The sequence below is a fragment of the Vipera berus genome, assembly GCF_964194415.1.
Source record: "Vipera berus genome assembly, chromosome: 2".
Lineage (NCBI taxonomy): Eukaryota > Metazoa > Chordata > Lepidosauria > Squamata > Viperidae > Vipera > Vipera berus.
In genome coordinates, this window is record NC_138203.1 from 147,080,102 (window position 1) to 147,107,265 (window position 27,164).

General features: G+C 38.6%; 1 protein-coding gene across 1 annotated transcript; it reads left to right on the top strand.

Annotated features, from left to right (window-relative positions):
* Positions 1-1,360: 1,360 nt before the first annotated feature.
* MMD (monocyte to macrophage differentiation associated) lies at positions 1,361-27,164 on the top strand. Its single transcript, XM_081317271.1, has 7 exons — positions 1,361-1,607; positions 12,288-12,369; positions 14,816-14,976; positions 18,613-18,687; positions 19,814-19,915; positions 21,540-21,609; positions 24,178-27,164. The coding sequence occupies exons 1-7, from the start codon at positions 1,579-1,581 to the stop codon at positions 24,376-24,378; spliced, it is 720 nt and encodes a 239-aa protein (XP_081173397.1). The 5' UTR covers positions 1,361-1,578; the 3' UTR covers positions 24,379-27,164.

Below are 27,164 nucleotides of genomic sequence, written 5' to 3' on the forward strand. Positions count from 1 at the left end.
GTGAGAGGTTGATAGAATATTTGCTCAATCTTGTGAGATATCCAAACTTTTGTTGTGGGTTCTCTGACTATGCGGTATGTTGGGTGATATGAGTGGATGAAGAAATTGTCAGGCTTGTGTATTTTTAGTATTCGTAAAAGCATGGGAGGATGGGTCCATTGTTTTTCACCCAACACTGTTCTTTTGTGATTTATATTGTAAGACTGTTATGCTTATTTTAAAACAAACAACTATGGTAAATTTGCAAATTTCAGAAATTTATCACAGAGCACATTTCTCCAGCAGTTAAAGCAGTAGCTGTTTCTTTTAATACTAAGAAGCAGGTTCACACACACAAAATGCTCATATACAGACACCCAGGACCAAGGGCAGATATTGGAGCATGTTCTATTTGTTTCTGATTTAGTCAATTTCAATAGCGATGAAACAGTTGAACTGGAACGGTGGAACATCACTGGATGATGTTGGGCTAGTCAGTCTCTCAGCCCAACTTACCTCACAGGCTTAGTTAGAGTTGAGAAGGAAAATTTTGGAAGATGAATTGCTAAGCACAATGGAGGTGCTTTGAAGTAAAGGCAAGCCATAAATCAAACAAAAGCAATATTTTTCTAACCAGATGAAACCAGGGCAACAGATCGTGCAGAGATGCAACAGGCCCATCTACTTCACGGGTGGGGTGTTAAAACATCCAGCGAAACATCCCCTCATGTTTCTTAAGCAAGCAAGCTTCCTCTCTGGGCGAATGACCAGCGGAGTGGCTGGGATGGCGAAGGGGGATTTTTGAGGCCCCAGCAACCGTTTTTACTATGAAAAGAAAGGGCGCCCCACAGCAGACGCGCCTCCAGCGAGCACACTTTAAATCGTGGCGCCTTTTTCGATGACAAAGGCGGAGCCGGCTCGTTCCCCCGTCGGGTCTGCACTGGAGGGACGCCACGCAACCCTCCGGCAGCAATTCGGTAGGCCCCGGCGAATCTGCCCGTTATCTGGGAGAAGCGATTCTCCTTTCCAGAGGTGGCGGAGCGGGAAAGATGAGTGGCTCCCGTGACCCACGCCTCACCGCTTTCGCCTCGACGTCCAGGGAAAAGTGAGCCTCTCGCGCGCATCAGCCGGTCCCACGTCGGCCGGTTTCCCTAGGAGGGAGGGAGGGAGGGCGCGCGCGCGCGCTTGCCTCGCGGCTCTTCCCTTTCGCGCCCCTTCCCCGCCCGGCCGCCCCTCGCGCGCTCCAGCCTATTGTTCTCCCGCCGCTTCTTTTCCCCCCTCGCCTTCCCCCCTCCCCCGCCGCCGTCTCGAAAGTGGGCGGGGTTTTACCCGGCCTCGACTGACACTTCGGGGCGGGCCGGAGCCGGTGAAAACGGGAGGCTGGAGCCGGCTGCCCGGCGGGAGAAGAGTCGGCAGCGGCCACGGCGCTGCTGCTGCTGCTGGAGGCAGCTCTGGGCCTGCTGTGCGGCGCTTCGCCTCCGCGGCGCGGGCTGGCAAGCCAATGAAGGCCCGGATTCCGGCCCTCGCTGCCTCGGGAGCCGCCGGGAGCCCCCCGTGCCGACCGCCGGCCCGACTAGGGGCGGGTCGACTGGCCCCCCCATGCGGCGGCTCCAGGAGAAATTCAGGAGGTGAGGCATGGCGGGAGGCTTCTTTTGGGGGCGGGAGGGGGGAGGGCGAGGTACTCCGTTAGCAGGCTTAAGGGTCGGCGGCAATTCTTCCTCTCTAGGAGGAAGGCAGCTTCCCGCTCATAGGTGCCTTCGCCCTCCGATGCTTTCTTTTCCTCTGGGCAGATTCCGCATCCTTCTCGTTGCCAGATCTTCTTTTTCCACCGTTCCGCCTCGAGAATAAGCGACCTCTTAAAATAAAACGTTCTTTTTTAAAAAAAAACAAAACAAAATAAAAAAAACAACCCCACGTGTCTTTCTTTAAATCCTCCCTTCTCCGGTTGGAGTTAGCGACTGAAACGTGGGGGCTCCGCTATCCCTTTCCCCCTCCGTTTCATGGCATGCTTTTTTTTGGGGGGGGGGGAGGGAATTTTAATTTGCCGATTTTAATTTTGGGGGGTGAGAGAGGTGGTGGGGGAGCGGTGTAGGAGAGAGAGCGAATATCAAGGTAGCTTAATCAGGTTCCCTTCGTCCAGTGTGTTCCCACAGGGAGGGTCTTCTCAGGGTGCCACCGGTAAAAGATTGCCGGCGGATAACACCCAGGGGTAGGGCCTTCTCAGTGGGTGCACCTGCCCTCTGGAACCAGCTGCCCGTGGAGCTCAGGACTGCCCCTGACCTGCGTTCATTCCGCCGAGACCTGAAGACTTGGCTCTTTGAGCTCTCTGGCCCAGGCTGAGAATTTTAACTGGGGTTTTATTTTCAGGGATAATTTAATCTTTTAATTCTCTTTTTAACTTTGTATTTTATATTGATGTGATTTTAAAATGCCCTGTAAACCGCCCTGAGTCCTTCGGGAAAGGGTGGTATATAAATCTTAATAAAATCTAAATTCTAAATCTTAATTTGAGTTGGCACGATAACCTGCGGTGGTCGTGTGGAGGGTCAAGTGAAAATAGATTTAAGGGCGCGAGTCGTGGATCGTGATTGATTAAAGCAGAATACAAAGGATGTAGATGCGGTTGTGGGTATACCGTATATCTCAGTCAGGCATATGTGTAAATCGTTGCCTCTTTTCTAAAAGACTGGAAACCTATAAGAGGAGCTGCGGTCTTGACTTACTGCCAGGAGGCTTTTACAAGTGCTTATGGATTTAATCTCTCCGCACTCAATTTTGAATGCCGTGAAGGTTGTTTGTCTAAAAAGAGTTCAATGTGCATATCTCAGCACAGGTGGAATTCGGGAGGTACTGATGGTTGATAGCAGGAAGATGGGAAGAGATATCACTTGAGGATGAGTTCCATAAAGTGATGTAAAAAAAAATGCACGTATAGTCATTGTAAAGCCGTATTTGGGAATAGTGAACTTTTTCAACTGCTTTTTTTTCCAGGTGAGATTTATTTTGGCATACATCATTTATTTTGGGGGTTTTTTTATCGGTAAGCTAATTTTTGCTTCTAATACTAGACCTTTGCTGTATCTCTGTTGATGGAATACAACCTTTTTGCTTAGAGTTTATAAAAGGTGCATAATGACATTTTGTGTATGATAAAATTAATTTTGTTTCTGAAAGTAAGTTCATAATGACATTTCTCTGCTGTCCAAAATCACATATAGGAATGTTAGTCCGTGCATCTGATTTTGGAAGTGGTTTTGTGAAGTACAGAAAAATTGAGAGAAAGAGTATTTATATGCAAGTTAGTTTTGTTTTAACACACTTCACTAGACATTAATTTGATCCAAGCTGTTTATAAGCATATTGCCATTGCTTTTTTTCTACATCACATTTAATTTTACCTCCTTTTTCTCCCCTGCACCATCTATTTATATTCTCTGACATTCTTCCTGTAAATACAGCTATTTTTCTAAGGAATGCAAACATTACTGGCCTGAATGACAGATGACAGAAGGTCATCTGAAATTCAAACTCTTGGATTCCTTTCCCTTCCCTTCCTTGTTCTTTTCTCCTGGTGCATCAATGCACTTTGTGATTTCCTCTCTTCCACTATAACTCCAAGTGAGAGAAGGGGGTTTATTTCTATAAATCACCTAGAATTATCGTGAGCAGCCATATACATTTCCTTAATAAATAAAAATGAATCTGTACATTGTTTGAAACTGACAACTGAGACAGCTGAAGTTACAGGGAATGTGAGTATTTGGTATTGCATATACTTGCTGTTGACAGATTCTTAAATTTATACATATATGAAAGAAGAAGGAAGTGGCTATTGTCTCTGCTGCTTGAGAAAAACTGAATAGGCATCTGCTGATGGATGAGAGTACAGTAGACGTGATTATAGTTCTTTTTTTTCAGAAAGGAAATAGATCATAGTCAGATGAAGTTTCTCATCTTCTACTAGTGGGTGAAAGTTCATGTATCCGGTGTTTGTCTTGTTCATCTTATTTGAACTTCATTTCTCTTTCATGTATAGCATATTAGAAAGCTTTTCCATTTCCCCCTTTTTATTTTTCAGAATCATTCATATAGTTGTGGGACAGATTCATCAGATTGAGGGGCAAAGAAAGGATTAAAATCAGTTTGGGAACAATATACTGAAGTAATATGGAAAATATTGTATGTTAATAGAGTCTGTAAAAATGAGTCAAGTATGTGTTAGGTCAGAAACAATAGGGCTAAAATAATAATGCAAATGTTTGTGTCTTTTTAAACAATATGTGATAAAGGGGTCAAAGTCACATCTGTTGTATTTTTTGCTACAGATATCTTGATGCTTGGAAAATGTATCAGATTTCTTCTGTAAAAATCTCAGGAATAATTGGAGTGTGATGTGATAGAGACAAGAATAGTTTAATTTGAAGCATGACTGGACCTGCCTCTATATATGATCCAACTCCACATGGCAACACATGCCTCTATTATTTACATTGGATGGATATGCTAAAGCATTGGCTTTCTTCTTTTTTATATTATCATTTTTACTTTGAAAAAGATGTAAAACATTTTTTTTCTTTTTCACATATGAGTCAAGAACAATTATTTGGGAGCAAGTTTTTACACAGTTAAAAATAGACAGCTAAAGGAGACAGATAATGAGAGTAGGACCGTTGTAAATTTTGGATCCATCCTTTAATTAAGGGAAAGTCCTTAGGTCAAACTGTAGTAGGTAGCAGTAACTTGCCAGTCTTGGCTGATCTAGAAAGCTAAGGAGACTTAGTCTGGTTTAGTATTTGGATGAGACCATCTGGGAATTGCAGAAGTGAGAGGTAAAGATGGGTGGGTGGGAAATCCCAAAAGAAGCTAGTGACAAACATATTTTTTATTACAGTATTACCAAGAATACAATATAGGAGTGTTATGAAATCTATGAGAGTCAGTCGTGAAGGAGATTTAACCTTTTAGCTTTCTTACATCAAAATAACCAAAATATTTCCAGGTGATTCAGCTCTATATTTTCAAAATCAAAATGTTGGAATGATTTTTTTAATTGTGATATGAACTTTTTATTAACCTTACAATTTTTGTACACACCAACCATTACTGTAACCATTGATTTTTTTAAAAAAAACTTACCGGTATTTCATTTTGAAAATAAATATGTAGCAGCCTGATTACCAAAGTCCCTTTTTTTAGAGATCTGGCTTGAATATCAGAGGGCACTTACCAGTTTTCCAGTCCTTGTCTCTTATCATTGAAGAGACTTGCAGCTCAGTTAATTGTCTGGAAGGATTGTTTCATACCAGCAAGATAGTGAGGTGAATTTTAACTTGTATCACAAAAACTGGTATCTTAATTATCCCAAGGTGTGTGTTTGTGTTTGTGCCTTGGAATCAGTTTTGACTTTTGGAGGCTACGTTAAAAGATGTAAGCTAGAAGTCAGCAAGCTTTGAGTTCAAATTTTGGTTTAGGCAGAGAAGCTGACTGGATGACTATGGCCCCCCTCATTGTATGTCAACTCTAGGAAGAAGACAATGGCAAATCACTTCCAACTTTGTTGCCAAGAAAATTGTGCGGATTGTCTGTCAAGTTGCCAATAAATATTAAGAGAACAAGATTAGAATATGATGTATGTTCTTTTTTATTCCTTTCAGATTTACCCTTTAAAAACTAGGCAGCATTGATCTGTGTGTTTATTAGTTTAAGATTCATTTGAATCAATTTTTTTAAAAATCCAGTCATTTCTTCTGATAAGATAATTCAAGACTGCAGTATGAGTTTTTAGTCATTTAAATAATCATATACAAATTTGACCCAATTAGGCATCTTTAGCACAGCATTGTAGAAGTGCCAGTAGGTGCATTTTAAGCTTTCAAAAATAATTAATTAAAATGCAGAAATTAAATAAATTGAAGATAGCCATATGCTAATAAGATTGCCTTGTAGACATAGCCTAAAGATAACCTTATTTTTTTAAAAAACTTTTATTGAACTCTCACTTTTATTAGTCTCTCTCTCTCTCTCTCTTTCCTCCCTCCCTCCCTCCCTCCCTCCATCTCACAAGGTTCTTGTGGGGAAAACAGAAGGAGGAAGAAATATTAAATATGTTCACCACCATAAGTGATCTATTAAAATAATAAAGGTGGGATATTAATTAACAAGTCTGCATAAGCATTTCAATAGATTTCATCATAAATGTCCATAGCTGCTCTACATTCCATTAGCTGCCACTGAAACTTAATAATATAAAGGGGGAATACAATTGCTCACAACTGTGAATAGTTGCAAAACAATCTTAGGTTAACAAGAGGAAGGCTAATAAGCTAATTTTGGGGAGCAAACTGCAATGTGGCTTCTGATAGCTATGGATCAAACAACCTGTATTAAAAGGATTGTTTCAATCTAATTTTGATTGCCCTTCAGAGCTATTTTATATTAGTGGTTACCATAAGTAACCAAGAATTACTTGCAAGCTAAGACTTGGGGTTCCATGCTTGTATTTTCATGCATATAAATGAATGGGCTGAGCAGAAGAGATGGAACACTTTACTTCTGTTCTGTAATAACTCAATATAGCTAAACTTTTTGGCTTGTTTTTAAGCCAACTCTGCTTTTAAAGGAAATATTCAAGTCATATTGTTTTGGTGAGACAGAAGAAAAGGGAGGATGGGAATATCTTATCTCAAATAGGGGGGAAAATCCACGTTCCTATTATATTTGTAAGTCGGTGTCTTGTCACCTGCATGGATTTCTGCTTTTAAATTACATGAATGCTGTTTAATACTGTAAATTATTCTACTGTGATGCAAACTAGTCGCAGTTTTCTTGACTTTTTTTTAAAAAAGAGCAAAACCATTATATGGGAAGAGTCATAAAGCGAATGATATAGAAAAAGCTTTAGAGCAGAGGTCCCCAACCCCTGGGCTGCAGCCCATGTGAGTGGTGGGCCAGCGCACACACAGCTTGACTTGCACGAGTGGCGGGCCAGCATGCTTGAATCCAGTTGTGCACACGTGCACACCAGCCCGCCACTCACACGGGTTGAGCGTGTGCTAGCCTACCGCTTGCGCAGCCCTCTTCCCCTCCAGCCCACCGCCAAGTTGCAAAGTTTGGGGACCACTGCTTTAGAGGTAGTTCAGTATAACAGATACTGAGCCCTGATACAGAAGGATTTATGACATCAAGCTAGTTATTCTTTAAAGAAATGTGTAGAGATTCACAACAGAAAATAGCAATAAAATGCATGGCTTAAGGAAATGGTGTAGCTTGGTTCTGAAACATATTGCTAAGAAACCTTGGGTTAATTATAAAATCACTGGAGTATGTGTAGGAATCTATACAGCCAAATATCTGTTGGCAAGCTCTGGTGAACCTTTTCCCTAAGAGTGCTAAATCCCTCCACACAACAGTGCCCCAGATTTATTTACAAACCTTCAGCTGACTTTATCCTGGGAAAGGGCCAGGAAGGAGAGCAGCGCACTAGTTGTGCACTATTGATTCAATGTGCCATACTTCAGTCTCCTTCTGCTAGTAGTATACTGTATTCTACTTCTCCAGCCCTTCTAAAGGAAAGAGAAGATGCCGAGTATACACTCAGAGGATATTACAAGGATACACTTAGGACACCCAAGCAGATCTACTTGTGCCCCCTCCAACTTTCCCATGTCTGTTCATTCAGAGTTTCTGGGTCATGTAAGTACTGGACAAATTTAAACTTTCCACCGAGTTTTACATTGGGAAGGCGTATTGTGTATTGTGTATAATTGCTGATATTTTCCATATTCTCACCTGTCCATAAACTTCAGAGATTACGGTAATTACTATTTTGTTATATTTGCTGCAGGATGATGCCATGGTAAGAAGAATTATTGAAATTGTTCTATTTGGAGTTATGGTTATTAAAGCCCTAAGCCTTTCTTACCATTTGCAACTTGTAGATTGACATATAGAGTAGATTATAAATAGGACTAGCATTTTTTTTACAGTGAAGGAATGGTTGCAGGGAGATGCCTGTTATGGATTACAATATTAGGCTCCGTAGTAATGATAAATCTTTCAAAATAATATGTAGCACACTTTAAAAGATACATAGGAAACAAAGAAGTAGGAATTATCTGCCTCTGAGTCTCCGCCTCTCATAAGAAGCCATCTTTGGAATTAAATGCATGTTCCTTGTGCAGAAGAGGTTTATGCATGCAAGGAATTCTAGTTTGTTGTATATCGAACCTGTAAGCTGTGCAAAGTGAGTATGAAACTTGCAAATTGAGATCGAGAATCCACTTGTATAAGGAAAATTAATGACATAGAAGAGAAACTATTCAGCAAAGCTAAATCTTGCACTTGTTTTAAAAAGTGTAGCATGAACTTGTGGAAACTCTTAAATGGCTTTTCAATTCAATGTAATAGATTTTGTGTGAACACCATTTTCGCTATTCTGAACGCTCCTCCTCATTCTCTACATTTTATGACTCATCCTCACGTTCCCCCTGACTGAAAAATTATTGTCCCAGTACAGTAACTGCTTTTCGTGCCATGTCCTCCTGGTGCTGAGCCTGCAGTGAGATACCTTAAATTAATTTTTAGCTGTTTTCACTTTTAAACAGTGTTTTTCCCTCTTCTTCCAAACACAGTTTTTGCCATGGTTACAATATCATCAACTGTGTGGTTGCTGGTACAGTCCTGGGTGGGATCTATCTAACCCTAGTTCACCTTTTATGATTACCATGGCATACTGCCTCCCTTCTTGTTCCCTGCTGGGAGCTGGAGGGACTGGGGGAAGATAGGCAGGGTAGCCCTGTAGCATCCCTGTGGTCGGTTAAGTGACCGTGGAAGTGCTGCAGTGGCTGTAACTTCGGGTCCACCATAACATCAAACAGTCGCTAAGTGACCAGTCATTAAGACACCTGTACTATGGCAGTATATACTGTAGATTGACAATTGGTGTAGCAGAGTTTTGGCCAGCAAACTTCTACAAAGACTTAAGGTGACAGTATTTTAAGGTGGCTGTGCTTGTTATGTGTGGATTGCCTATGAACATAAACTTTGGACTAATGTCATGAAATATGGGACTCATTTATACAAAATACAATAAGTTTAAAAGAAAGCATGACAACTGCATAAGTAATAAAATACATACAGTTGATATTAAAATCTACACGTCCCTGTTAAAATGCTTTTGAGATGTTTTAAAAAAAGACCAAGGTAAAATCAAATCAGATTTTTTCCACTTTAACATAACGTATAAGCTGTACAATTTAATTGAAAAAATGTAATATTTTGAGAGAAAAGTAACAACAAAAATGTACAGTAAAGTGGTTGCATAAATGTGTGCATCCTCTTATAAGTTGGGATGTGGCTTTGTTCAGAATTTAACCAATCACATCCAAGCTAATATTAAATGGTAGCCAGTGCACCCTTGCCATTAATTTAAAATGACTCTGATTGAGCCCAGGTAATGTTCAGCTGTTTTAGTAGAGTTTTTCTGACATTTACTCAGTTGCCTCTTACAGCAAAAGTCGTGATCTGCAAAGAGCTTATAGAGCATTGCCATGGAACACAGCGAGGACAGTCATCCACAAGTGGAGAAAATACGGTACAAGAGTGACATTCCGGAGAACTGGATGTCCCTCCAATATTGATGAATAAAACAAGAAGAAAACTCATCTGAGAGGTTGCCAAGAGACTTATATCTACATTATCTGAGGGAACACCTGCTGCCGGCATCAAGCTCCCTTTGTCCTGTGCGCTCCCACAGGGCGGGTCTTCTCAGGGTCAAGATGGAAGGAATTATGAATAGTTCCAAATATCAGTCAATTTTAGCATAAAATCTCCAGGCCTCTGCTGAAATGCTGAAGGTGAAGAGGAATTTCACCTTAAGTAACACCAGCTGCCTGCAATTAGTGCAGGTTCGCATCCCACCAGGCTCAAGGTTGACAGCCTTCCATCCTTCCGAGGTAGGTAAAATGAGGACCCAGATTGTTGGGGGCAATAAGCTGACTTTGGAATAATGCCGCTTGGGGGGGGGGCAAAAGCCCTAATAAGCAGGCATATACATAGAATGAAGGCTATTGCTAAGCACATTGATTTGTGCTTTAGATTGTAAGCCGCCCTGAGTCTTCGGAGAAGGGCGGGATATAAATGCGATTTAAAAAAAACAAACATGACAACAACCCAAAAGCATGCCTCCAAATCAACAACAGAATGGCTTCACCAAAAGAAGATCAAAAGTTTGGAATGGCTCAGCCAGAGTTCAGACCTGAATCAAATTGAACATCTCTGGGGTGACCTAAAGAGGGCTGTGCACAGGGGATGACCTCCCAATCTGGCAGATTTGGAGCACTTTTGCAGGAAGAGTTGGCAGATTTTCCCAAAGTTGGCAAAGATTTCCAAAGATTCAGTCTTTTGGGCTCCTACACTTGTGCAGCCATGTTATTTATGCTTTTTATTTTTATTTCTCCCCCCTAAAATATTTCAGTTTGTTTTTCAATTGAATTGTACAGCTTATATGGTGGCAAGGTGGAAAAAATTCTGAAGTGAAATATCTTGGTCTGATTTTTTTTACATCTCAAAATTTTGGCATTTTGACAGGGATGTGTAGACTTTTGTATCCACTGTATATTAGGTAAGTATATAAAGAATTGAAATTTTACTTTCATAACTTACATTTTTTTAAAAGAAATTCTTTTTAAATTCTTTTTTAAAGCAATTATGTTTTTTTTATTTTGAACGTGTGTGTGTGTGTGTGTGTATCATAATATCTTTGTATTTTTTGTTCCTTTTTCTTTTTCTATTACCGGTACTTTAAAAGCAATGAATGTAAATTTTAAAGGCTGACTATGCTCCTAGATTAAAAGTTTGTGAATGTAGAATGTATGTGTGGAATAGAAAGAAAGTTTGTACCTTCCATTCTTTTTACATTTTGAACAGAAAAGCAATATTTCCATATTGAAGGCAGAACTCCTATGCAGTATTTAAAACAGATTTATGAATTATCTAACTTACTAAAATTAAATGTTTAGTAATCTAACATTTTACTAGTAATTAAATGGCTTTAAGCACAATTGGACTTACAAATACCTCTATATCAGGGAGTGTGCAGAAGGCAGACACTCGCAAAATATTACTTTTATTACCACCTAGCACCCTGAGAGTGTATTGCTGATTTGGTACTAAATGGCTACATTTCAGTGATATGATTTGGGGAATCATTTCGTTGGGGAATATAGCGACTTTATAAAGGTAAGGAGAGTAGCTGCACAAGAAAATGAGTTTTTTCCCCCAGTTGAACTAGTCTGCTTGACACTAGCTGAAGTTTGAAAGACTGATTTATACATTCAGAATCTGTATTTTTTATTTCATGTTCCAAACAGATTTGACTCTATAATACTTTATTCAAATTTTAGGAAGAGTGAAACGGAATGAAAGTTGTGATTTGTTTCTCTTAGTACAAAGCACAACTTAATCCCATGTGGTTTTGAAAAGGAGCCAGGAAACATTTTATAGTCTTATAGTGATATATATTTTGGAGCTTTAGTTATTGGAATGAAAATTGGTGTGCACATTCAGGGTTAGTGATAAGTATAACATCATCAACATGCTCTGTTTTTATTAAGATTTGGAGCTATATGTTATAACTTTTTGGCAAATGTTTTGGTTCTTTTTTTACAGGATACTCTCTAGTTGAATCTCTGAATCAGTTAATTGGAAGGAAGCACTGATAAGCACAGTTTATTCCACTTGCTGAATGAATATATAAAACCCTGATGTAGATTTCTTGAATTGTAAGATTTAGAGATGAGTTTTTAAATTATGGAGATTTGTTGATGTTTTTAAAAAAGCAGAAATTAGGAAATAGAATCCTAAAAGAAGTTGCTTAGGTTTATTTATCATAATTTCAAAAAATATTGCTGTCTTTTCTACTATGAAAGAGAAATAAGTTAGAATAATATTTCCAAATCATGCCTTTATTACCCAAGCTCTTAATAGTTTTGTTTCAGGGTGTAGATGCCTATTGCCATGGGTTTCTTTCCCAAAAATAATGTTGCAGTAAAATGGATGTACTATGCATTAATGCATTTATAGTTGTTTTATGTTACTTTTAAATTCTAAGTGCTTTGTTGTGCCAAGTGAGATTTAAAGTGTGGAGAAAAGCACTTTTAATGAAATTCCAAATTGTCATTGTATTTATTTAATGCTCAGTATCAAAACACATTAAAATATGAATTAATTTAAGTCAATAAATAAATGCATTCCTTTACATTCTTGCAATATTAATCTGCCTCAGCCTAATGTATTAATTATCTCAACAGATTCATGAATCATCCAGCTCCAGCAAACAGTCGTTACAAACCTACTTGCTATGAGCATGCTGCTAACTGTTACACTCATGCGGTAAGTAGATTTCTTGGAAGTCAATTCATATGATAGTCAAAATAATTCTGATTCCTGCCTGCCGTATATGCTAGTGCATAAGCCCGTCCACGAATTAAGCAGACCCTCAATTTTTTAACCAAGATACAGTGAAAAATGCACCATCTGCAGATAAATCAATTGTGGAAATTAATACATCAAAATATTGTGAGTGTCAGCTTATCTGTGTGTGTGTGGGGGGGGGCAAAACGTCTTAAGAAGGCAGTAGCAAACCACTTGCATGTTATTGTCAGGAGAACTGGATGCTCATATCTACTCATAAGAGTCAAATTCATTTCAAAGCATTTTAAAAGGCAGAATGCACTAATTCTTATTAAGCTTCCATACATGATCTCCCAAGATAATATAGTGTTATTACATTAAATTGCTTGGGCACAGTTAGTGGCAAGGCACAAAGGTAAATACATTATTATTAGTTCTTGGTGCTAAATTGATAATTTATTAGATCAGGGGACCTTCCTTTTGTTATGCGTTGCTTTAATTCATTTATCTGGTTGTGGGTTTTTTTGGGTTTTTGTACAGTTTTGGCACTTTATACTAAAGTGAGGGTTCAACCAAAGCCTTGTAGATTCTTTTCCATTGTTTTCCTTTCATGGGACATGAAATTCATTAAATATATTTATTATAGTAAATATAATATAGTAATCTAATTCAGTATTATATCAGGTTTTGAGTCCTTCACCCTTTTCTCCCCAAATTATCATGACAGTAAACTGAAATAGTAAGATTTTAATAAACTTAGCAGGAAATAATATTTTCCTCCCTTCCCTTTAGCAAAATGTGTTACAATTATTAAAATGCTGATCAACAAGTAGCCTGCCTCTTATTTGGTCTGTGTCAGCTAAATCGTTCTTCTGTTATTTCTGTATATCTTCCTCTTATTTCAAATTTTCCTTTTATATTAGGTTGACCAGCAATTATAGATTAGATAGTTAGTGTAAAAGTTAACATAGTTGCAATAGTCTAGTTGAGAAATCTTTTAAATAACATGATACGTATGGTATTTTTTAACTGTTAAGAGAATTGGGTATGATTTTTAATTTTTGGTTAAAGGACAGTGGTTTCATATAACAAGTGTGTTTGTAAACTGGAACTAAGGAGGCATCTGAAAATAAATTGATTATTTATATACTGTATGTATTGGCTGGTACCACAATACTGTATAGAAAGTATTTGCTTATGTCATGCATCTTGGACTACATAAACATTTTCATAGTATTTAATGCATATAAGTGAATAAAATGTCTAGGGTGCTTATCATCATAGAAACAAGTGCATTTTAAGCAAGCTGTGAAAATATTTTAGACATCTTTATATTTTAAAGACAACCACTTACAACAAATATGTTAACAGAAAATTTGGTTGGTTTAGCCCTGTTTTTGAGCAAGGTATAGTAGCCTGGTTCACAACTTGTTCTAAGCTTAAAGTATGGTTTATAATGGGTAGTTTATAGTTTTTACTGAACCAGCAATTAAAATCCAGCAATTTTAAAGACAGTAATCAAGATTCTCTGTATCTAAAGCAAACACATTAGATATTTTGTAAACATTCTGGCTTTTTTTTTCACTTGCACAGTGAATTTAATTTCAGCTTATTTTGATCTAAAACACAACATGTTGCCTGACAGTTTGGTGCTACTTTGTCCCTTGACATGGTGTGTCTTTGTGACACAGCAATTTTATACAATAACAGAAGTTGCTATTCAAGATAACTGAGTGATTTTGAGATTAAATGCTGGAGGAAATTAGGAAAATTGTTCCTCCTTTCCATGATAAAAATGGAGATTAAAAATATATGTATTTGTTGTATACTAGGATGATCTAGTTGAATCCTGAAGTTGAAACTCAAATACTTTGGCCACCTAATGAGAAGAAAGGACTCACTGGAGAAGAGCCTAATGCTGGGAAAGGTTGAGGGCAAGAGAAGAAGGGGACGACAGAGAATGAGGTGGCTGGATGGAGTCACTGAAGCAGCAGGCGTGAGCCTAAATGGACTCCAGAAGATGGTAGAGGACAGGAAGGCCTGGAGAAACGTTGTCCATGGGGTCGCGAGGGGTCAGACACGACTTCGGAACTAACAACAACAAGGATAATTTAATTTTGTTTTAAAACCCCATTTATTTTCACTTCATTTGAATCAAAGGCCAGAGGAAAAAATGTGACTATCAGGGCTTTGACAGCTATCCAAGATAAAATGTCTTCTGGGCCAGCCTCTTATGTGCCCAGGAGATCTTGAGAAGGTTTCAGACGATTCATTGTTTTATGTAGGGCTGCTTTGTTCGTGTGCCAAATGCCTTATTGAAGTATTGGCATAGTAATGTAAGGTGAAGAGGGCAAAATTATAAGTGGCGCAAAATACAGAGGAGGGACACAGCAAGTAATACATTGTGTTGTGTTTTTTGGCCTAGTTTCTTATTTTCCCAGCCATTGTGGGTAGTGCCCTCCTTCATCGACACTCTGAGGATCAGTGGGAAAAGATAACAGCATGGATATATGGAGTTGGTTTATGTGCACTTTTCATCGTTTCAACAGTGTTTCATATAATTTCTTGGAAGAAGAGTCATCTAAGGTATAGATTTGTGGCACTTTCTTCCTACATTCTGTAATCTGTTTCTAAGAGTGCTTTTAAGTAAGTCTTTTATGTTGTTATGTTTCGGAGCAAAATGGATTTGTTACAATGGTTCTTCTTGATATAATTTATCCTTTGTAGTTTTAAATATTCCCTTATAGCTAGACCACAAAATGTCCTGAAAAGTAAGCTACCAGGAGCAAATGTTGACTTCGTTAGCACTGATCATAGGACTTAGTCCCACTTTGCAGGAATATAAACTCTTTAAAATATTCACTTATTACATTTTTGCAATCAAATAATCTAGAGACATTTTTTTAGTTAGTACCTCGAAATTCATTAGCAAACATGGAACTTCAGGATGAAGAAACTACAACATAAAGGCTTAACTTCCGTAGAATTATGGTCTTTTGCAACAGTTGCTTATGTAAGAAAACCAAATCTTACCCTCAACATTTGCATCCCTTTTTCTAATTTTAGGAAGAAAACTAAGAGCCAGTTAGCTTATGTTCTTCCTCAGTTTCATCACACAGTCTAGAACACAAGTCTGCAACCCGCGGCTCCGGAGCCACATGCGGCTCTTTCAGCCATCTCCTGCGGCTCCCAGTCCTCTGCCATGTGCAGTCCCCCCCCCAAAAAAGTGGGACTAAAAAAGTTCAACCGATCAATTCAAATATGCAGGGTAGGTGCATATCTCACCTTGGCTCCACTCTTCAGTCAAACCCTGTTCTGCGCATGCGCGCACGTACGCACATGTGCACACATTTTTTGCGGCTCCCAGTTTTTCCTTTTGTGAGGGAACCGGTTCCGAGTGGCTCTTTCACTGTTTCAGGTTGCTGACCCCTGGTCTAGAAGAACCTATTCCATTTTTTCAGTCCCTGTTTGACATATTAAAAATGGTTTTTACATTCACAACAATTTAGGGTCAATGGTACAGGTAATCCATGATTTAGGACCATTCATTTAATGCCAGTTCAGAGTTATGACAGTATTGGAAAAAGTGACTTACTCACCTATGACGTCACAGCCTACGGTCATCACATCCTTGCAGTCATGTGATCTCAACTGGGCACTTGGCAATCAGTTTGCATTTATGACTGACTGCAGCATTACACAATAGCAATTTGCAAACTTTTATGCCAGTAAGCTGAATTTGCTTAATGACCATGTGGCTCTCTTAATAACCTCAGTAATTTGCTTAATGACTGCTGTAAAAATTGTCATAAAATTAGATCCAACTTGACTTACAATTGCAACAACTTACAACAGAAATTCCAGTCCCAACTGTAGTCATAAGTCAAGGACTAACTTCTATCTCAGTCTGCCCACAGTGCTCCATTGCAGTTTAAGATGCCTATATTTAAATATTATTTTAAAAACACAACTGACACATTCATAATTACAAATAATTCCAGTGCTGTCCTTCCAAAGATAAACTTCTGAATCCCAGCAGATTTATAAGGAAGAATTCTCAGAATTACCACATTTTGGAATAGGTATCACTTAATTCCATCTCACTTAATTATGTATAGTACTGGCAAGTTATCTGTGCATCTATAAAGTAGTCTATTTGCATTGTCATTACTAATGGTAAGCTAACTTGAGTCTCATATTGTGTCCTACACAAGTCATCTTCCTTTTTATTGAATGCTTACTGGTCTCTAAAATACAAAAGCATTGCCCTATCTTTATCTGCTTCTAGCTTTTTCTACAGAATACGTAGTTCTAGGATTTATTCATTTGGACACATATGGGGTATGATCAAACACTATTTTTTTTAAAAAAAAGACAGAAAATCTAAAGACATCTTAAAGCATAAACATTAATTAGGGGAGTAAAATAACAAATCATCAGCCTGGTCAAAAAAACTCACTTCAGTTAACTTATTTTTAAAGCACCCAAACATTCAGAATCAAATACTTTATTTGGTCAAGCGTGATTAGAGACCACAAGGAATTTGTCGCCAACGCAGAAGTTCTCAGTGTACATGCAAAGCATCAGAGCAGTAATAATCATAATAATGATACCAATAACGGGGGGGTAGTAGAGAAGATGAGAAAGACAGTAATAATACTACAGCCATAGCACATGGGTAAAAATACTTAGGTATAAGACAGTATTATGGGAATTGGATGTTCAATAGAGTGATGGCACTAGCAGGAAAAAACTGCCTCTGTATCCAGTTGTTTTGGCCTGCAGTGCCCTGTAAGTGGTGTCCCGAGAGGAGGAGTTGAGACTGGATGTCAGGCGTTTGTAGTCAGCCCTCCTTCTGACCCATGCCAATATACAGGCCCTCTTGTGGGAGGCAGGCTGGTTGCAATTGTTCTTTCTGCAGTTCTAACTATGGTTGGGAGTCTGTACCTGTCTTGCTTGGTTGCTGTACCAGAGCAGTCAGTTGTAAAAGTATAAACGACAGACTCAATAATTCCTCTGGGGCAATGCTGAACTTTCTGGACTGAGGCAGGAAGAATATTCTTTGTCGTGCCTTTTTAACGATGGTTCTAGTGTAAGTTATCCACTTCGAAATCCAGGCTGTATTTTTAAAAAATGCTTTGATGACCACCCACCCTATTTTTGATCAATTGAGCGTGCAATAGAAAGATGGAAATGTCACGGAACGAGTAAAATGTCAATCTTTAGCCTAAATATATACTAGAATGGGAATTGGCTGCATGTGCTTCAGGGAGCGCGCTCATCCCTCAACTGCTGGGAAGCCTTAACGTGTGATGGAAGCTCCCCAAATGGGATATTAGACTCTTCTCTCCAGCAGCCTCCTCCTCAGCAGATCAGCAAGCTGTCAGGAAGCATAGAGAAAATGTAAATGGCTTCCCGGTGCCAAACATTGTTGAAAGGTCACAATGAGGAAGGAGGAAGCCTTGTTGCTTCCTTCCAGCAATTTTAGTAAGTGGGGTGGGGGAGGAAGTAGAGGGGAAGCAAAATTCCCTAAAATTAAAGGCATTCTTGCTGCCACTATAAGCCAGTTTGCAAGTGACTGAAGATTTCATTACACACAAGAACCATTTTGGCACTTAGCTTTAATTGTCAAACAAGTATGATAAATGAAGTCTTTTAATAGCATCCGTTTAAACAATGTTAATACACAATCATAGAAGTAAACTGCGGTGAAAGGCTGATCTGGTCTGGTCTGCCCCAAATATATATATATGAAAAACACAGACCTTTTTTCCTTCTCCAGGTACCAAAACCCTAAGCTGAATTGCAAAGTAAATTCAAGAATTCTTTTCTCCAGAATTTAAGCAGCAGAATGACTTGGAACTTTCTGTTCTTCAATATTTTTGCTAAAATATTTATTAAAGAAAAAACAAAGCCTCATAGGACAGATGAATAAAATCTTTGAACCGAAGACTCTAATATTGCTCAATTTTACATTTCTAAAATACAATCAAAATATGATTTTGGAAAGAAAGAACAGAAAAACAAATTTGGATACTTGTTTGATTTAGATGCCTTGCAGATTCCCCCCCCCCCAAAGGCTAGAGAAAACAAGCAACTTTTAACTGATCTTTCTATTTGACTAGTGTAGTTTTCTCTGTCTGCTTAGTTCTTTTTGGGTGGAATTCCAGGGTAATAATTTAATGGCACTTTTTTCTGAATTTTTCCCTGTTTGCAATTTAGGGCAATGGAGCACTGTTTTCATATGTGTGACCGAATGGTGATCTATATCTTCATTGCAGCATCATATGCACCTTGGTAAGGATTAAAATATATGCTCTTGGGTAGAAAACAAATGTAATGCCATATTACCATCATTTGAAGGATTAGTTAAATAATTGCTCCTAATCTGATGAGGCTAGAAACAATAAAAGTAAAATTTGTTTTCCATCTGATAGATTAAGTTGGGTGGTGGTGGGGAATTGTCGGGGTTTTTTTTTGTCTTTTCATTTTCAACTTAGTTGACCTGATCCCACAAGATTAATACAGAATCAGATTTTATGTTTATTGAGGACCGTCCCCCAAATAATGTACCGCAGCTCTAACTTTAAATGTGAGGCAACAATATTCCGTGATGCTGCACTTAACACTCTACTCTCTTCAGAAAACTGAAATAACTTTAATCAAATTATATTGTTATAAGAAGCTACGGTGTACATTTTTATGAAACTGTGAGCTAATTTTAGGTTCCAGTGTAATAGGGATTAATAAATTAAAATGTACAGGTAGTCCTCAACTTACAACCACAATTGAGCCAAAAATTTATATTGCTAAGCAAGATATTTGTTAAGTAAGTTTTGCCCCATTTTACGACCTTCCTTACCACAATGGTTAAGTGAATCACTGCAGTTTATAAATTAGTAACATGGTTCTTAAGTGAATCTGACCTTCTCTATTGACTTTGCTTGTCGGAAGGTCGCAAAAGCTGATCTCGTGACCCCCGGACACCGCAACCGTCACAAATATGAACCAGTCGCTAAGCATCCAAATTTTGATCACATGACCAAGGGGATTCTGCAACAGTCATAAGTGCTGAGCGTTTTTCAGTGCTGTTGTAACTTTGAATGGTCATAAAATGAACTGTTGTAAGTTGAGGACTTCCTGTAATTTTCTGTCAAAACTTAAGTTTTTCCATTCATTATTTAATGCCAGTAATATGAATGTTCTAAATAAGCTTAAACATTATGCGTTTGCACAGCTACATTTTAACTTTTTTCTCGTTTTTTTTTAAAACTAAAACCATATTAATTACAAAAAGGATGCGTTCCTCCCTTTGAGAACTCCTGACTAGATTTTTTTTTTAACATCTGGGAAAAAAAATATTTTGTCTTTAATATACCATTCTTTTATTAGTTCAGAAAGTCATTTAAATATATTCCTTCAGGTTAAATCTTCGTGAACTTGGACCTCTGGCATCTCATATGCGTTGGTTTATCTGGCTAATGGCTGCTGGAGGAGCTTTTTATGTATTTCTCTACCATGAAAAGTAAGGATTATCATGATTTAGTCTTGAAATGATCTCTTTCTCTTTCTCAATTTAGAGATACATCTCTTTGATAAGTGTTTATATGTGGTATTTTTACATTAAAAAAACCATTGGAACAGAGTGCCAGTCAACTGCATTTTCGGGATAAAACAGACCATTTTCATTTAATCACACTCTTTTATTCTGCTATAATTGCATTCTGTATTATTAATTTTCTTCTCGTAGGACATCATGAGGACATTATCAACCTATTAAAAAATCACTTGTCTCGCTTTTAAGATTTCTTTTTGATAAATAATTAAAGCAGCACTTAATATTCTGCTTGATGAGAACAGCTTGGATTTATATGGGGGGGAAAAATAGAATATGTGGCTGCGAGCCATTTTTTATTCCACTCTATATACCCAGACTGTACTCTTAATATTAAAATTCTAGAGAATATATTTTCTAATACAGCAATAGACAGAAGGTAGATCAGGATTTATGGCTGACTGAGTTCATTCAGGTGCAGAAGATCAATTAGTAGGCTCTGAATACTCTCAATGGAACTCTCTTAATTCTAAATTCACATATTTTGTTTCTGGCTGGGAGAGTTGAAGTAAAAAAAACTAAACTAGGCTCTGAAAGTTTTCATTATGCTTATTGTTACGCTAGTAAGTGTGACTGACCTTTTAGAGGAGCTTAGCCCAATGGTTTGCCTCCAGATGTGTTGTTTGAAGTATCTTTTCACATGCTTTGTGGAGACAGTTGGTTTAAAACAGGGGTCTCCAAATTTGGCAGCTTGTGGACTTCAACTCCCATGGCTGGCTGAGGAATTCTGGGAGTTGAAGTCCACAAGTCTTAAAGTTGCCAAGTTTGGAGACCCCCCCCCCCCTGCTTTAAAGGATTGCTGTGGAGCACGGGTGCCAGACTTACAGTCTGTGGACCACACAGCATTTCTTTTGAGCATGTAAGGCCAAAAAAAAAAAAAATCAAGGTTTTTAGTGTTTGTTTTCTTCAACTTGGGGATGGATTGGGGCAAATTTTAAAAGAAAATATCAGTGCCTTTATTCTTACGAAGTTTGAGGACCTGTTTCATTTTTTAGAAACTCTTAAATCCACCACAAATCAGAACTATTTTAGTTCTGGCCCAACACCGCTCGACCTTCCACATACTCCATGAAGTCTTATGCAGATCTTGAGCCACTATCAAGGGTGTGCTCTTGCTGAAGTCTGTTATGCTGGGCTGCACAAGATACTTTTTCACAAGTGCTTGGGGGTGTGTGCATCTTTTTCTGTCCCTTACTTAGGAACGCATCCACCCAGAGTAAGGAAAAGTATTCATTCCGAATACTGGTGAGAGAAGGCAAGAGAGTGATACACACTCACATGCTTACAGATGCTGTTTATTTCTCTACCAGTCATGGAAACTAAACCAACAAGAAACTCTTCCCATTTTGTGGGCTGCTTCACATATAATTAACAAATCTACCATTAGATATTTGCTGAAGTTTACTTCCATCTTCTGTCCACAAACAACAGGAATTTATAGCTGACACTGAAGCAAATATACATTGTGTTTCTGAAGCAAGAAAGCACAGTTTTCATAACTGCAGGCTAATGTACCTTTTGTTTTCGTACATAGGTATAAAATTGTGGAGCTCTTCTTCTATTTAGCAATGGGATTTTCTCCTGCTCTAGTTGTAACTTCCATGGTAAGGAATGCATATTCGCTAAATAGTTGCATTTTTTAAAAAAAAAACTTGTGCAATCACTGATATACTTCTAATTTAAAAGAGCACTAAGAAGCTGACTTTATTTTTTGCTCCCTTTTTCTTTTTTCTTTTTAGTATTGAAACAACACAAATGTAAAAAAGAGGCAACTTCTTAAGATCTTCAGTGTGGTGTTGTGGTTAGGGGTTGTACTAACTAAGAGATAGGAGACTTAAGTTCTAGATCCCCAGCAGCCAGAAACTCACTGGTGATTTTATTTATTGATTTTATTTATTTAATTAGATTTATATACCGCCCTATTCCCGAAGGACTCAGGGCGGTTTACAGGGCAGCATAAAATACAATATAAAAGATAATATAATTAAATTAAATTAATTAAGCCCAACAATTAAAACAATATTTAAAAAGCTAAAACCCCTTCAGTCCAGGCCTGATAGATCGAAAAGCCAGGTTTTCAGGTCCTGGCGAAATGAACGCAGATCGGGGGTGGTCCGGAGTTCCACAGGTAAATCATTCCAAAGGGCAGGCGCGCCCACAGAGAACGCTCTTCCCCTGGGAATAACCCGCCGGCATTCCTTAACCGGCGGTATCCTGAGAAGGCCCTCCCTGTGGGAGCGCACGGGACGAAGGGAGCTTGATGCCGGCAGCAGGTGTTCCCTCAGATAACCCGGACCCAAGGCATTAAGGGCTTTATAGGTCATCACCAGCACCTTGAATCTCACCCGAAGGGCAACCGGAAGCCAATGCAGCTCGCAGAGTAGAGGTGTTACATTTTGAGCCAGTCACTCGCTCTCGCTCAACCCAAAGTTCCTCACAGGGTTGTTCTTATTTGTCCTGTTTATATAGCTGCCCATTTCACAAAACAAACGATTCTAGGTGGCGTGCTTCAAAGCTAGAGCAAACAATAAATGCCAAAATCAGTTATCATTGTTAAAAAAAAACACAAAAACTGGGGGGGGGGGAACCCTATAAAAACAAAGCTAAGAAGTAGTGAGTGAAAGGGTGTTAACTTTTTTTGTAGGGAAGAAGATAGGAGAGGGAGCATTCCTTACGGTCTCTGTGAGCTCCTGTGTAAAAGGCAGTACAGTATATCAATCAGATAAACAGATGAATAATAGCCTGGTCATTGTCTAATTTCTGAAGACTTTTTAGTAATATTAAATTAACGGGAAAGTTATAATTTTAATGGATGTACACAAACAGTGTTGACCCACTGGTGTTGGGTGCATTCTGTTAATAGGGATTGCATTCCTTTGCTGAATCAAAGTCCAGCATCCTGGAAACTATTTCCTAGCACTGCATGGGCAGACAACAGAGCATTTCCTCACGCTCTAAAAGGAAATGGTGGTCAGTAGTATAAAAGCCTGTGGGGAGAGAGACGGCACGCATCTCTCCAATTGAGATTATCCAAAAGAGGGACTGAGGGCTTGTTATTGTGCCAGATCATGTCTGAACCCAGATGAAAGGGATGTAGATAATTACTTGTAAGAATCATTTGGGGTTGCAGCGCTACTGCCTTTGTCATTAGTTTGGCTGTATAGAGAGGTGGTAGGAATTGGTTGGGTTCAGAAATATTTCCTTAGGCAAGGGTTTTGTTATTGCTTTCCCTAAGGGACGGGAGCACCGAGCCTTAGTTATCATCTAGAATTTAATCAGATCCATTGGCTTTTGAGGGGAATCCGAACTAATGCACATCATCCATGAAATCATGAACTTCCTTGACTTCAGCGTGGAAGTTAAATTTGGAAACCTTCACATCTCTATATTTAAGGCTATCTGTATCTGCTCAGTCAAGGTTTCCACTAGGTAATGAAGTAGCCAGCATATATCCTTAAAGGTAGCCCCCCCCCCCAAAAAAAAACCCAGGGAGAAGAGTGGTGGAAATTGAAGATGTTGAGTGTTACAACGCCTTATCCCTAGCCCAAAGTCTGAGTCTCTTTACTGTGAAGTACTAGGTTGGCAGAAGGTGAACCTATACAAGTTGCTATTACCCATTTAGTTAACTCTTTGATTTATTATAATGCCATGAACATTAACATTTATTATTAGAGACCAACCTGGTGTTCATTGGAAGTAGTATCAAGGTCTGTGGCTGTTCCATCTGACTGTCCAACTTACTTCCACAAGCAGAGGCACAGGAATGGATCATTAGGCCTGAATAGTTTTACCTCTCCCCATAGATCTGTCTCCCCCTTCTCCTCTTCTACCATATCTCCCTATTATACTTATTATAGCAAAACCAGTAGCTACTGGAGAGGATTGTAAATACTGTCCTAGGTCACAATAATCCTCCCTCCATTAAAGCAATGAATATATTGCTGGTCACTGCAGAAGCCAGGATGCTGTACTACAGAGCCTTTTGGTTTTAAGCCAGCAGCTATTGTTTATGTCAATACCTGTTGAATAGGTTTTTTTGTTTTTTTTTACCTTTACCTTGTCTGTGTATAGTCTGAACAGAAATTGCACTGTCTTCCTTTAGTGTTAATGACTGTTCTCTTACATGCACTCGGGTTAAAAATAAACTTGTTCCCTTTTCTGTTCATCTACAGAACAACACGGATGGCCTTCAAGAACTTGCCTGGGGAGGGGTAATTTATTGTATGGGAGTGATCTTCTTCAAGAGTGATGGAATAATTCCATTTGCCCATGCCATCTGGCATCTGTTTGTTGCCACAGCAGCTGCAGTTCATTATTACGCTATTTGGAAGTACCTTTACAGAAGTCCTGCAGATATCATGCTTCAGCTATGATATGAAAGACGAAGACAGAGACATCTTCAACAACAATATGCCTTTGACTCAGTATTACTTGGGGGAAAGAAATTCTCGGGAAATGTGGGGAGGGGGATTGTAGAGGAAATAATGCACTGACTCTGATCGTTTTCAGCTTTACTGTGAACTCAAGTGACAAAAATCTTTCGTAGAATTACAGTTCGCATAGCATGTGCTGGAGCACCTTGTTCTCTAAGTTAGAGTCCTAGGAGAGCCCAAGTTGAAATAAATAGGACTTGGGCAAGAATATGGCACTCCTATTCATTTCAGTGTGGCCTTCACAGAAGCCTGTCCTTTTCATGTTGCATCCACCATGAAGATGTGTAGGCTACATCTAACCGGTGAATTTTAGGTGGGGCATTTAAATCCATTTAAACCCAGGTTGGGATTATGGTTCAAGCCAACATGCTGCATTATGAAAAATCCATTCCACATTAACAAGCTACGACGATGTGAAAAATGGGTGGTGGTATGTTTACAAATTCTTTTTTAATGTCTATCATAAGTTTAAATTCTGCATCTTTAAACGATGTAAACTTATGAATTATAGAAATAGCGAATCCACATTTTTAAAATTGCTTCTATCACTTTTCACAAATAATTTCATAAAATACAAATCATGGACCGATAGGGTTTAGCTCTTCCCTCCTAAACCTGATAAACCAATGTGACTTATAAATTATTATTTTTTTTAAAAAAAAAAGTTAAAGAAATAACTTTTTTTTTGCAAAAACCAAAAACAAACCTGGCTACATTCCACATATTGGTACATAATCTCTCTACCAGGGTTTTCTTTTTTTAAAAAAATGTGACTGATTATAATTTCTAAAATTGGCTTTGCCAAACTAACCTGAAAACCTTCCACCCGCTGTGGTAAACTGAATTGCCACTGTGGGGTGTATTTCAGAATACAACTAATGCTACCTAATACAGTGCCATTTCTAGAAGAATTTGTAGGTATCTGTGTGAAAGCATTCTGAACATTTTAGTTAGAAATGTGACCAGCAGTTAACATCTGTAACATTTGAATGACTCTAAAGCATCAGTAATTTTGTAGACTCGTAAGACACTTGGTGCTCAAACAGAGGTTCTAATGCAACTTTATGCCTGTTTACTCAGAAGTAAATCTCTTGGTATTAATGAGGTTTACCCCCTAGTGATTTTAGGGCTGCGTCCTTACAGTATTCAAGATTATTAGTTGGGGCCAATTTGCTCCCATTGGGTGTAACCTTACTAGAGTACTTTTGCCATTTCTGAAAACAAGAATTGCTGATAAATTTTTGAATATTAATAGTGAGTGGTTCACTATAACACCCAAATGGCCTTTATGGAAGGGAAGCTTAAAAGACTTGTGATATCTTCTCCGTCTGGGACTTAAAGTCGCAAAACTGCAAGCCTATGTTGTTCTTAGTAGTTGGGATAATAAAGAACGGCAGCAGTTTGGTTGTCCGATGTGTTTATTAAATGACAAGGTTTGAATCTTCATTGTGATGGTTAGTGTCAAGTTACTGTATACGTCCGACTGTACTATGAATGTCTTATATTAAGATTGAATTTATGCTTTTTGTAACTTGCTCTTTTTCATGTAAGTGTTTAAAAAAAAACCCTAAAATGAAACATGTTGCCTTTTTCAGATTTTACTCTGGAAATTTTACCTGTGAAACAAGAGAACAAAACTATAAAAATGTTGGGGCAGGGTTGCTCACCGCCCACCGCCCAGGAGTATGTAACCTCTTCAACATTTGCCAGTTGGTTATAATTTAGCTTCTAGAGTTGGATGCCTTTGCTTTAGGCAGAGAGGCTGCTCAGAAAAAAATCTGGTTTCAATGCAGTATTAGCTAATGACTATAAAATTGTGAAGGGACGCGGTGGCTCAGTGGGTTAGGACGCTGAGCTTGTCTATCAGAAGGTCGGCAGTTTGGCAGGTCGAATCCCGAGTGCCGCGTAACAGTGAGCGCCTGTTACTCATCCCAGCTTCTGCCAACCTAGCAGTTCGAAAGCACGTAAAAATGCAAGTAGAAGAATAGGGACCACTACGGTGGGAAGGTAACAGCGTTCCGTGCACCTTTGGTGTCTAGTCATGCCGGCCACATCACCACGGAGACATCCTCGGACAAGCGCTGGCTCTTCGGCTTTGAAATGGATATGAGCACCGGCCCCTAGAGTTGGAAACGACTAGCACGCATGTGTGGGGGAACCTTTACCTTTACCTTTATAAAATTGTATCTTATCAGACTCACTTTCAAAGCTGTTCAGAGTGTGAAGGTGTCTATAAATGTCTGACTAAACGGTAGTAGTTTCACTCTTTTTCTTAGCATGTCAACATTATAGAGATAGGGTGGCAAAAGAATGGAAGAGCCTTACAAGAAATTCCCATCTAGCTATTGGAATCCAAGAGGTGGAGAACTTGTTTAACTTTCTGAGTAGAATGTTAGGGGAAAAAATCAAAACGTTTACTGTGTCCATTCTGGAATATCTGAATGACACAACTCTGTTTTTTATTTACTTAACTGATGTATCTGATTCTAAATATTTTCACTTTGTGAGTTTTCTCAATCACGTGTAGTGCTGTTAAAACCACTAAAATGTTTTTAAAGCTCTGTTTTTGTTAAAACTAGTTCTAAATAACACTGCTACCTTCATGGTAACCTCTTGTGGTATTTATAATGTTGCATCTTTTAAGGATGAAAAGTGTTAAGGTTGAAAACAACTGAACATGTCCTCCCCCTAATTTAATCCAGTTCCTGAAGGTTAAATGTACTAGA

Coding starts and splice junctions, on each gene's coding strand:
- MMD (XM_081317271.1), top strand. CDS start 1,579: ATGCGGCGGCTCCAGGAGAAATTCAGGAG. Junction 19,916..21,539: donor GTATTTCTCTACCATGAAAA/GTAAGGATTATC, acceptor TTTCGTACATAG/GTATAAAATTGTGGAGCTCT. Junction 21,610..24,177: donor CTCTAGTTGTAACTTCCATG/GTAAGGAATGCA, acceptor GTTCATCTACAG/AACAACACGGATGGCCTTCA.